At 36.2% G+C, this 13,902-nt stretch overlaps 1 protein-coding gene across 11 annotated transcripts in view; it reads right to left on the bottom strand.

Annotated features, from left to right (window-relative positions):
• Nucleotides 1-13,902, bottom strand: part of L3MBTL4 (L3MBTL histone methyl-lysine binding protein 4) — a 442,148-nt gene that overhangs the window by 274,515 nt on the left and 153,731 nt on the right. For all 11 annotated transcript variants that reach the window (XM_053205899.1, XM_053205893.1, XM_027068534.2 and 8 more), the window contains 3 exons: nt 3,463-3,567; nt 2,018-2,153; nt 158-249 (listed from right to left, as the gene is read on the bottom strand). In XM_053205899.1, coding sequence (XP_053061874.1) covers nt 158-249; nt 2,018-2,153; nt 3,463-3,567 — 333 coding nt within the window. The remainder of the gene's footprint in view (nt 1-157; nt 250-2,017; nt 2,154-3,462; nt 3,568-13,902) is intronic.

Raw genomic sequence — 13,902 nt, 5'->3', positions numbered from 1 at the left:
AAAAGATATGACCATAGGAAATTGACAAATTAAGTGAGAAAAGTCATAGGAAGCTAAGGATTCTGAAAAGATTAAAATACAACAGAATATATAGTGGATTTTAAGACATTTAAGCTCAAGTGGAAATCTGATTTATACTGAGGAAGAAAATACTTACAGAACTCCGGTTTCTGAATAATTTCTTGGGAGCATTTTGCAATTTGCAGGCCTTCAAGTAATCCATCCAAACAAATTTATCTTTTCTATAACCTAAAAAAAATATGGATTGCTCAAAATACCCACAGGATATAACCGTGTGCATATTAAATATATTAGCCTTCTCTAGTCTTCTGTCATAAATTCAATGTCCTTTAGCAGACCACAAAAGACTTAAATTAAAATCCCTAAATTGTTTCAATGTTTTTTAACGTATGAAATTCAAAACTGTTGTGACTTCCCATCAGGCGTGCCACTCCCTACAAATTTTTTAAACTCATTTAGATATGGAACTGGTACCCTGGAAGCCTGACGGGAGTCTCATCTCTTAGTAAGGCTTTCCAACATGGAAAAAGGGAAGAGACCAAGTTCCTGAGTTGATCATCACCCTGAAGAAGTCATCTCACTGAGAATGTCAGAGATCCTACTGATGCAACAATCCAGGGTGCCAGCCCTTGGGGAAATTACAGAAACCCCTTCACAGTCCAAAGACCATCTGGCAGCCCCAGATTTCTGCTGTTTATCTTTATGGGGTTTCCATTTTTTACTTTTCCTCCTCTCCATGTGCCTTAAAGTGGCTCACACAGTGCTTGCCCTGATAAGAGGGGCTCAATAAATATTTTCTGATTAAGTGTTACACAGAATAGAAGTCAAACTCCTTGCATAGTCTCCAAGGCCAGGGTTAGACCCCTAGCTCCATCTCCTACCTCTTGCCTTTGTTTTCTCTGCTCCAGCCACATTCATCGCCTGGAGATTTCTCATTGTGGCCAGAGGCTCCAGCCCCAGGGTGTTTACTCTTGCTTTTCTCTCTGACAGGCTTCTTAGCCAAGGAGCCTCACTGGTTTCCCTCATTTCATCCACCTGTGTATGGGAAGTGATGTTCTCATGCCCTTCCTCAGCAAGCTCTCCGTCCCCTAACCCAGTCACTGCTTGACACTATAGCTTATCTTTATTACTGCTCTCCCCTCTGGAATGAAAGCCTCATGAAGATGCAGATGGTTTACTGTCCCCAGTGCCTGCACACAGCAAGGTCTCCATAAATACCTACTGAATGAATGAGCCTGTGACCAGCTTTCATGAAATCCAGCAATCTTAGGGATTCTGCCATTAGTCTTAGGGACGGATCCCCCAAGGATACTCTGAGTTGGTTACGGAGAATGAAATGACTATATACTGACTCCAGAAGAGCCACAGCCATCAAATACTCTAACATCCAAGCAGGAGACTGTATACAGAAATCTGCTGTGCAAGGAAATGGACCCACAGGCATCTCAACTGATTAAATCCTCATCTCACCAGCACACAGCAAATAAAAAAGGCTTCAGTCACATCTACCAGCACCAGGTCCTCTAGCACATAACAAAAGACAAAGATGAGATTTTCAATTCCCAAAAAAAGAAAGCAGATTGTGAAACTGTCTTCTCTTTCATAGTTCCCTGTTTTCCAAGATTTGTTTGAAACAGATGACATACAGTGAATCAAAGTTCCTCCCAGTATGACATCAGTGACTAAGTGAAATATTTCATTTCAATCGTGATGAAAAATAAGTTTCTTCATTCCTTATAAGGTTTTAATAAACTTTATGTAACTCATAAGATTTAATTTCTGCCTTAGGTACCTTATCAGAATATTTGACCTTAGTAATCAATGGTGTTTTTCTTTTAAAGACATTTATTCATTTATAAAAATGGTGTCCTTGTAGTCTTACTTCTTTTTGTGGGTTAAACTTTCATTTTGAAAATCAATTCACACCAGGCTCTCTTGTTAGTGTTTCATAAAATGTTGTTAAAATAAAACAAACTCTCTTTCCAACCTGGCTTACCCTTAGGGATGTGCAATTCATGTTTGGTCTTTTCACACCACCCTACTGGATGAATGTCAGGGGAACCAGCATTGGTCCAAAAATCGTAGCAGCTTAAATAACCATCAAAATGAAGTCTTAGGCGGTAACCACACACCTGTAAAATGGAATGTTTACAATCCTTCATTAAGTGTCACACATTTGAAGGGTACACAAAATTAACAAAATTGTCATATATTCTGTCAGTGCCATCAACATATTTGAACAAATCCTTCCATACAAATGTGTTTGTGTTAAAAAAACAAATTTAGAGGGGCGCCTGAGTGGCTCAGTAGTTTGAGCATCCGACTTCAGCTCAGATCATGATCTCGTGATTCATGGGTTTGAGCCCTGCGTTGGGCTCTGTGCTGACACCTTGGAGCCTGGAGCCTGCTTCAGATTCTTTCTCCCTCTCTCTCTGCCCCTCCCCAACTCTGTCTCTGGCTCTCTGTCTCTCTCTCTCTCTGTCTCTCAAAAATAAAATAAACATTAAAAAAAATTTAAAAAAACAAATTTAAAGAGGACAACTGAATAAAGCAAAATGCTGACAAACAGACACTATATTTTAAGTATCTAGAATTTTTTCTATAAAAAAATATCTTTTTACTCATTCTAGAAATCTGAGGTCAATTGACATCTCCATCAATCAAAAAGTTTATTTGTTAATTCAATACCTGTTAAATATTGCTTTCAGAAACCCCACCTCCTGCTGTCTAGCTTGGATTCATATCCCAAGACAGTGTAAGCTAAAGTACAGAGCAAAACCAAAATGGACATGGCCTCATTTCAACTCTAACATATGGATCTAGCATACCTAATAAAGGAAATAATAAAACAATGTGGAATGCATCCTTAAGAGATGCTATACAAATTTTAATAGCTATAATCAATCCGTAAATTAAGTGAATAGTGCTTTTTATGTGGTTATTAAAAATACAGAGTTTTCATCATTTTAATAATATAAAACGTTTAGTAAATATTACATCTTATAAGCCATTTACTTTCATCAATGGCTCTTCATCCTATATAATTTTCATAAAATGTTTGATTTATATAAATATATAATTCATGTGCATAGGCATTTTTCATACACATTTCTCATTAGTTCAGCTAAAACTTAAATAATTATGTCTCTTTTAACAGACAAAAGTAACACTGTGGGATTCACTGATTTTCATCAACCTCAGATGAAAACTTTACCAATGGAAACAAGGGTAACTGCTGGTGATAAAGGACTTATTAGAAGATTAATCTTCAGAGAAGGAAAAAAAATTCATTAAGAAACGTATTTCACCCATCACTGACTAAAATTAATCCATAATGTACTGGAACTTGTTTATAACAGAAAGCACTCAAATTCATTATTCTCTAGAAAATTCTCTTCTGTCACTGTGCACTCAGCCCAAGACAGTAACACCATCTCTTACCTCAGCTACAGACAGTACACAGAATACAGATGGATGTCGGGGGTCAATGCCTTCTAATCTCATTCCAACCTGAAAACCATTTTCGTGCTCCGGAAAGGATTGGTCCTATGAAATTTCATGATATAACATTAGCTACTTAAATACCTTCACAATATGATATTAAAACACTTGGTGTGGCTCTGCATACAATCAAGAACTTACTGTACTAGTTTGAAATCCCAGTGATATAGTTAAAGATAGCTTCTAAAGATAGAAGGTTGCTTTTCTATATTTGGCCCACAAAGAGTGTTTGATCATTTGATCATTTGATCATTATGAAACAGTTCGTATGAGAAACTACATGGCCTATGAACTCCCCATTTATCCCTTTTGCCCATTTTTCCTTAGTGATTTTAAGGAATTCTTGCCACACTCTGGAAACAATCCTTTGTTGATTATAATGATTACCTATTCCCAGTCTATGACTTGGCTCTTTGTTTTCTTTATGATAACTTTGTTGTAGAGAATTTTTTTTAATGTTAATGTAGTAAAATATACCAATTATTCCCTGTACAGTGTGCACATCTAATCTATGAAATGCCTCACAACCCTGAAGTTACATGGACATTCTTCTGGTGTTCTTTTAAAACTTCTGTTCTTAATATTCAAATCTACAACACAACTGGAATTAATTTTGTTCTATGGTGTGAGGTAGGATCTATTTTTTCATATGGAAAACAGAGTATTCGGCAAAATTTTTGGTATAGTCTCCAGTTTTCATTATTCAGCAAAGTTATCACCATTATATCATGTTTCTACACATCTGTAGGTCTATTTCTGGCCTTCCTATTCTGTTCATTGGTGTATTTGCCTATATCACATTGTCTCACTTGCTTATAATGACTGTCCAGAGAGCAATCTTTATCATATTGAGTTTTCTAATTCAGGAACTTGTTCCCTCTCCATTTCATCTAATCACTTTTGTTTGTCCAAGATTTTTTTACAATTTTAAAACAGACTTCATATGTTATTAAAATTTTCAAACAGGCTTCAAAAATGCTTTCTTACATTTATTTCTGTATACCTTTCAATGTTTATTGTTACTGTGAATGGAATCTATTTTGTAATAGACTTTAATGTATTCCCATTCATTTTATTTTCTTTAATACTAGCCTTGTTTCCCACAGCCTTGCTAAATTATTATTACTTTTGAGCAGTTTTGAGCAGATTCAGCATTACTAGTCAATTTATTCTTAATTGCAGATAAATTATAAGTATGCTAACAGAAAGTAATTATTGAAATCTAGTAGTTCTATTAGATCAAGAGCTGATTTTTAATCACTAATTTTATTACTGTTTATTACTAGTTACATATTAGTGTTTATTTTTAGGGTGAAATTTGTTCTTTTGGAAAAAATATTTTCATTTGGATATAATGTCAAACTTACAAGTTGCAAGAACAAAATAATACAGAGAACATGCATAGCCTTTGCCTAGACCCAGTTATTCTTAACAATAGTAGAGGACCTCATTTGTTTTATCATTTCTCTTTGTTCCCTCTCTCATACATCTGTGTATGTACACAGATATAGATATACACAGATACATACACATGTACTTATGATTTTTTCTAAATCATTCAAGAGCCCTTTACCCTTAAGTACTAAATGATTTTCCCAAAGAGCAGGCAGTGTACATTCCCCAAGAACAGGAACTTTCTCTTACATAACAACAGTTCAGTTATCAACTTCTGTAAATTTAACATTTATATACTGTTAACTAATCTTCCATTCATATTCCAATGTTTCCAACTTATCCAACAATGCACTTTGTAACATTGTCCCCCTACAGAACAGGATTCAGTCTAGGGTCAGATATTAAATTTAGTTGATATGTCTTTTTACTCTCCCTTAATCTGGAACATTTTTCATACTATTTATCTTTTATAACATTGACATTTTTAAAGAACATAGTCTTTCCCCTCCAACATTCTGTTAAATAGAAAGTTCTCATTCTGGATGTGTCGGATGTTTCCTCATGATTACATTCGGGTTATGCATTTTCTGCCAGTATACTATATGGGTGATGATGTGTCCTCAGGAGATCACATCTGGAGCCACATGATGATATCCATGACTCCTCTTTCTGGTGATGTTAATTTTGATCACAAAATTACAGTGTTGTCAAATTCCTTCATTATATAGTCACATAGAAAACACACATTCACATACATAATAAACATTTACACATATATGTACATATATGCATTCTTATGTATATTTTATAAACGTCAGGTTCAGACAGATAAGTCTAATTCCAATCCATCCCTAATGGGCTCATTCTGCCTTTTTCCATCCACTTTTGTCTTTTTCCTCCAACCAGGTCCACACATGTATTCATATACTGAATCCTATAGCGTATCTGTTAGAGTTTCAGGACTATATCACCTACACTCCTATAACAAACATATCTACAGAAAAATTTCAAGATTTGCTTGCAATTCTCCCTCCCTGCTCTGCCATCCAAGAATGGGGTATATAGTTAAAAACTGTGTTCATATACTACTTGGATTCATGTTTTTCTCTGCCTTTAGTGCAGTTATGGTATTCACTTGAAATATGGTCGAGTTCGTTGATTTAAATGTGCTTTCGGTTCTTAATAATTTATTTTTATCTCTTAATATGTAGAATGTTAACATGCTTCCAAAAGTTAAAGCTATACAAAAAAAAGTTCTCAAAGAAGTGCCTCTCCCTCCCGTATCCTATCTGCCACACTCCACCTCTTATGGGTAACCAACCTTGCTGTTTTTTGGCTTGTCCTTCCTGGATTTCATTTTGTAAAAATAAACACTTATGTTTATGTTTTGTCTTACTTTTCCCTTCCTTCTGACACAAAAGGTAGCATACTATACATACTATTTTGCACGTGTCTTTTTTCACTTCCTAATGTCCCCTGGAAATCACTCCATGTCAGGTCACAGTGACGTCCACATTCTTTTTCACAGCTGCATTTTACTCCACTGTGTGTATGTATCATAGTTTACTCCACCATCCTCTACAGCTGGGTGAATGCCTTTTTTATATGAACATGAAATTGTTTTCATAGCTTTATAAATTGGCTTGTAAAATGTCGTTAAGAACATTCACAGATCATTTTAGAAGCTTCCAAGGAGAAACTTAAAGGATGACAAAACCCAAAACGAAATGGCAAGAATGAATGATTTCTCAAGAATATTTTATTTCTGCAAAAATAAATGTCATGTGTGTGTGTTTAATTCCCCCAGCCTTCTTCTCACATCTACTCTGTTTTCCCGCAGATTGTATGTAACAGGTTTTGTGTGACTGCCTCCTGTTCGCTGCTTTGAAATTTTCTTGGTTAACTTCAAAAGCACTGCACACACATACATGTGTGTACACACAACACTGATAAGAAAGCGAAGGGGAAGGCGAGACATGGGGAGTATACTAATAACGCTGAAAGGAAATTTAAGAAGCTATTAAAAACTGAGAGAACATTTTTCATGTTTTAACAAAACTTCAAATACAAAACTGGAGACGGGGAGGAACCAGTATTCTATGGAATGGACTATACTTTCTTTTCACATGTGAATGACAAATTCAAGATACTGACAATAATTCACAGCCAGGAGTTAGGATGATCAACATTACTCTTGTTAGCTTTTTCAGAGGTTTTTTTGAGTGAAATTTGGGAGCTTTAGATAACATTGCAAGGGACGCTGCATGGCTAAAATGACTACAGCATTCTTTGGAGGGTTTCAAATAAAAAAACATTCATTTTGACAATCTGAAAGGCAGCATTTAGTGAGAAATAGCATTGTCTTTCATCAATCTCTTTTGTTTAATGGTTTATTCATAGCACATTTAATTTTTTTCTTCTCTAAATATCATATATTTTATGAACATAACTGATAGCCATGTTGTAAAATTATATTTTATGATGACAAAAGGGAGCTGGAATCACACATAAAGCAAACAATAGTCTGTTAAACTCAGTCACAAAAAATCGTAAGGTCTGTGGACCTGAAAAAAACTTTTAGAGATAAATAAATTCAAACCCAGAGAGGTTAAGAGACTTTCTCAAGGTCACACAACCTGCTTAGCAGCAGATTGTAACTAAGGACCCAAATCTGCCAACTCTTCACTCCACAGCTGGGGACAGATGTGGAAATGGAACAAGAGACACAAAACCTGGTGGAGGCCTCAAGGGCATTTCCAAGGGTGCACCGTGCACTCTGGGGTACAGAAGTTAAGTTGTTTTGTTTTGTCATTTTATTTTTCCAGACAATTGCAAAATAATGAATTTTGTCACTGAAGATAGACAAGAAGAATTACTCACAGTTCTATACCACATAGCAAGAGCAGGTACAAATTACACACTTTTATTTAAAAGTAAGATGAGTCAGAGCATTAGGAAAAACAAAAACAAACACCATGCCCAGAGCAAAGCAGACAGGCTAACAGCAAAACCCCATTATGAAGTTTGATGCATAAGGCACTCTTCATCACATGTGGGTGCCAGTACATCTCTGCTCCCAAGTCATAAATGTATGGCATAAGCAGCTCTTGGACACGTGGTGGGTATGCGTGAGAAATTCTGGACATTTTCCTCTGTTTATCACTGAGACCCTCATTACAAGAGAGATTATGCTCATGATGATTATTTTTGATCCACTCTACAGACTGCAGCAGGTTGGTGGCCATCAGCACCAGCAGACCATTAGCTGGATATATGTTACAGAACAGTGTCGATTATCTAAGTGGAAGATTCTACCTAAATGCCCACAGGCATTCTATTTTATTCACAGGAAAGAGTTGGAAGTCAGTGGTATTTCCCTGATCTCAGTTCAGTGCCAAAAGAATTGGGAGAAATTAGGCATGTAAGGGAATTATAGCCACTGAAGCACACACTTTTAGCATGCCATGCAAAGGCCTGGTCCAGGACCACAGGCTGCTGGTTTCCAATCCTTCACATGATGGTTGTCAAAAGGAAAGATGTTTGTATGGATTTTATATGCAGATGATGTATCAAGATTTCTTATAACAACAAATACCACTGCCTATGAATCTAGTGGTCTTCTTCTTCGATGGTTTATCTCAGCAACATCTTCAAAATCTCAAACTGTCTCAATGTGTATCTCCTAGGCTGAAATGTCACGATTTTAAATGTGACAGGTAAGATAGCAAGAAGTCTTATGTAGGCAAACTGTGATATAAAAAACTTGACCACAGAGAATTTAACTCTTGGTCAACACTTGATGATTTTTTTTTACTCAATGGGAAAACAATCAGTCGTGTAATTGGTAGCATAAAAAATCATTCAAATACCGCAGAAGGGAACATGAAGAAACATTCTCCTAAGACAAATACAATGAAAGAGAAGTTACGAGAAGTAGAGAGAATCAACCTGCCAGGTTTTGAGGGTGATATTCTTGTTAACTTCACATTTGATAAAACAAAAGGAGTCCAAATTTACATTTGATCGAAATATCCAGGACAATACAGGTCTATCTGAAGGACCACCAAACACTTGCTATCATAGCCAACAACTTATAATAGGTACAATTATCTCACTAAACAAACTGAGGAATAAAGAACAAGAAGGGATGTGTATAGAGCTTGAACTGTCCTTTATCAGGCCACGTACAGATGGCTTTCATACAACAACTACTTACGTAGCACTTAACTCTGGGCCAGATCCTGTTCTAAGCACTTTATAAATACCAATTCATTAAATCATCATAAAAACCATATGAAATAGGCATTATGTACATTTTACTGATAATGAAACTGGGGCACAAGAGGTTATGTAACGTGCCTCCTGAGACCACAATGTGTGTCTGGCTTTAGTGTATGAGTGAGTAATCAGTATACTAGATCAACATCATCACACTCACTAACTAAAGACTTCAACAATTCTTAAACTTTTATTTTATAATTAAAATGTAGAATGAGTTTTTAAAATCTCTAAAATTTGTGGTCTGACTATGTACTATACGACCATTAAATGATCCCCAAATGCCATATGAGAACTTAATATGGACTAAAGGTGGCACTTTAAGTCAGGGGAGTAAACGGAACTATCATTAGGACACGTGAGTATCCATCTGGGAAGACTAACTCAATTATAAGCCTACCACAGCAATGTATGCAAAACTAACTTTAGAGGTAGAGAAAACAGACACAATACAATGGAATACAATGCCGCTATTAAAAAAGACCTGAATTTGCTGAGGTGTCATGATAGCCATGACATACTGATACATATAAAGCAAGCATCAGATGAGTGGAACACAACTATTTATATAAGCATTATTCACATATCTGCATAACTACATAATACAGACCTGGAAGTATATACATGAAATCATTTTGAGTGGCTCACCTAGAAAGGGGAGCCAGCAGAGAGAAAGCCTTTTCACACTATTCTGTCTTATTAGAATTTTTAAATGGCATTATAATTAGTTTTAAAAAATCAGTGTGTGCCCCCCCCCCCAACACACACACACATAAAACTAGGTGATGACGATGCCAGGCAAGTAGATAGGACATAGGTCCCAAGAAGCCTTGTGTGTCTTGTTAAGGAACTTTCAGTTTATTCTTAGTCAATGAATTGCCAGAAAAAGCTTTTAAGCAGAGGGGAGGAAAAAAAATTCTTGCATTCTGTAAAGATCTTATTAGTGGTAGTATGGAGAATTAACGTAAAAAATAGCAAGACTAGAAATAGGAAAGATGCTTACGGAGGCTTTTAATATCTACTGATAATTGAGAATTTGCCATGTGCCATGTATAGTACCTAATTCCGCTCATTTAAGCCTTAAAACTCACTGTACTGGAACTATACAATCCCCATGTCACCTATGAGGCTCAGAGACGTTCACAGCTAGTCAGTAAAAACCTGGACTGCAAATTCAAACCCTGGTCCGTGTGCTGAACCGCAATCCAGAACACTGCAGGAGGCTGGACAAGTGACAATGAGGACCACAACCAGTGCAGAGCCGGAGCTGGGAACAGGCGGGAGGGGCAGGTTCACCACCCACACAGGAGACAAGACAGGTAGTACCTGATGACCGGCTGGATGCAGAGGACAAAGATGGCAGGGAATTTTAAACTGACACCCACGTTTCAGGCTTGGAAGAAATACCCAAATTTTCCATAATGTGATAATTTTTACTTTTATAATGTTATCAATATCTCCTGATACCTTCAAGGACTTTATAGACAGCTCGTGGACAATGACATTTTTGTACCTACTTTTCAATTCCAACTTTCTGGTGCATTACTAAAGCTTCAAAGCCTCCCCCCACCCCCAAACCCCCGGTACAGTATCTTGCAATGAATCTTTCATCTTTCAAGTCTATTCACTGCAAATACTGGCAGACTATGAGAGGTTATGAAACTCCTTTCTTGCTTTCTCCTCAGGGAGCTTTATGATTTTCACCTAAGCTAACACTAGAACCTATCAGGAATATTAGAATCCCTCCTGGTTTCCTCTGGTTTTAATCACAGAGAAAATGGAGATCTTGAATATATGTAAATCTATAGATAGACACAGATATACATCCATATATACATACACGCACTCACACAGAGCATCCAATCATGTACATATGCACATTTGTTTTTCTATTCTTGCCTAAACTACACCTTAATGTAGCTGTTTTTAATGGTGGGGCAGGGGCGGGGTCCATGACTTTAATGGTGGAGTAAGAGTGGCATCTATGATGTCTTCAGGGACTCTAGAAGCCTCCTTAAAATTTCGTGTGCAAATGGATCTAAGCACTTCTCTAAGGAGATTATCAATAGCTTTCATTAGATGTTCAAAAGGGTCTCAGACCTAAAAAAAGATTAAGAGCCACATGGCTGTCCTTTAAGGGAATCTGTCATTAATCAATCCACTGCCTAAACAACATATTTAGGAGTCTTCGCTAAGCAGACAAAGCAGTTCACCGCAGCTGTTCATCACGGATACACAGGCCAGGCAACAAGGCATGCTTCAAATCCTGCTTTTTCAACCGATGCCTATTTTTGCCATCTATTTGTTAGGCTAATGGGGAAAAATCATCACCTACATAATTAAACATAACTCGCTGCAAGGCTTCAGTTAAGATGGCAGTGAAGGATGGCTGATTGTGTATTTTTAAACTCTCATTTTAGAGACTACTTCCTTGTTATTTTGAACATTTTTCATAGATTAATTCTGTATCCCAAACTGCTGCCAAGATTATAACAAGAAGCATTCTACAAAAAGAGAACACAAAACTCATGATACAACAAAAGTATTCTTTAATAAGTTAGTGGATATAATTCCTACTGCTTTTTCGTGAATATTTTACTATAATCTCAGATGCAAAAATTCTCATTTCTCCAGAACTACTGACCTTATTGATAGTAAGAAATTTGGCTGGTGTGTGTGTGTGTGTGTAAATCCAGTTACCCTAACCTACCCACTGACTGATTTATAGTCTCAGAAACAAAAAGAAAACACTTAGCAGAGTAGGTGATATACTGTTGGATTTAGGAAGCTTTATACCAACAAAAATCTTTATGAACAAAGAGAAAGAACCCACACAGTATAAAATAAAATACTGCATAGAAACAACTTTTAAAAATAACTTCTGAAGTTGTCTGATAATTCACTGGCCATCACTGAGTAGATGCCACAAATATCTGTGTGTAGTGTCTACAACAATAAACCACATATTTTTTTCCCCAAATGACTAAACCCTTCTAGGGAAAAAAGACAAAGATATTTCTAATATAAATTTGCTTTAACTGAAAGAGAAGAGCTGTGAAAACTATCTACTCTTGATTCTGAATACCACTATTTTCTTCTTCTAATTTATCTTCCTCTGAACATCTCTGAACACGACATTCAGCTTCCAGCTGGAACTGCAGATAAGCAGACTGTACAGGGGCTCCAAGCCTCCCCCACCCCAAGAAGGAACAGGCAATCCTGATCAGACTGTCCAGCCTCACTACTTCAGATGTGCTAAAGCACTTCCCAGGCCTCTGGTATTTTGAATCCCACCATTACAGAGAAGTGGATTCTAAGAATAGGAAAAATACCTGAGCTACAAGTTCAGGATGGATCTTCAGTTTTGCCCCAGAACTTACAGCTTTAGAGAACATGAGAAATGAACATGAATGAGAATTCTCTCCGTTCTTCAGAGTCCCAGCCATTAATCAGCTTAAATGACTTCACTTTGCAAGGAGTCTAGTTTTAAAATATACTTCTTTCTCTGCCCTCAATATGCCTTGTGATTTAAACCCCAACCAAAGGTGTGAATATAATACACACAGTATTTTTTTCAAAACATGTTTTTTCCCTAGAACTCTTTCTTTTAATTAATTTTTTAAAATTTAAATCCAAGTTAGTTGACATATAGTGTGATAATGATTTCAGGAATAGAATTTAGTGATTCATCACTTATATACAACACCCAATGCTCATCATAAGTGCCCTCCTTAATGCCCATCACCCATTTAGCCCATCCCCCCACCCAACACCATGCCAGCAACCCTGTTTGTTTTCTGTATTTAAGAGTCTCTTATGGTTTGCCTCCCTCTCTGTTTTTATCTTATTTTTCCTTCCCTCTCCCTAAGTTCATCTGTTTTGTTTCTTAAGTTCCACATGAGTGAAATCATATGATATTCTTCTTTCTCTAGCTGACTTATTTCACTTAACATAATACACTCTAGTTCCATCCATGTTGTTGCAAATGGCAAGGTTTCATTCTTTTTGATTGCCAGGTAATATTCCACATACATATATGTATGTATTCCATTGTGTGTGTGTGTGTGTGTATATATATATATATATATATATATATATATATATATCACATCTTCTTTATTCCTAGGAGAACTCTTAAATATCAATGATGTTATCTTAAAATGGGGCAGCAAAATACATACAGAAGAGAAAAACAAGCAGTAAAACAAACAAGCACACACTTTAAGTATTTGACAGAGCATCTGGACAGAGACTATAATCTGATTCTAAGCACATGAGAATTCATAGTATAATTAGGTATTTCATTTTTGTTTATACAACTACCAAAAAAACCATGCATGGTCATCAATGTGGCTAATGATTAATATTTAAAGTATTATCTAAAAAGGATCTATATTAAAACTACAATAGGGTTCTCAGTGATTAGCAAGTAATTTGCAAGCACATTCAAAGCACAAAAACTTGACATTTGACTGAACTGTTTTGGTTGAAAAAGTCCTACTTGTTCTACAGGGGGTTATAACAAATACGAATTTTCATGGCAGCATTTTTCTGCACCTGCAAAGCTAAACACAAATCCAGGCTTTATAAAAAACAAAACACAGACACAGGTTTTTCAGATTCTATTTAATGTACTGGCATATTTAAAAAATAGATTTTTAAAAATATAATTCAGGTCTGGGTACAGAAGTTAAATTTAGAGAGAGT

The sequence above is a fragment of the Acinonyx jubatus genome, chromosome D3 (assembly GCF_027475565.1).
Source record: "Acinonyx jubatus isolate Ajub_Pintada_27869175 chromosome D3, VMU_Ajub_asm_v1.0, whole genome shotgun sequence".
NCBI lineage: Eukaryota > Metazoa > Chordata > Mammalia > Carnivora > Felidae > Acinonyx > Acinonyx jubatus.
The sequence above is the reverse complement of the archived record's forward strand: the minus strand, read 5'-3'. Positions and strand labels throughout refer to the sequence as shown.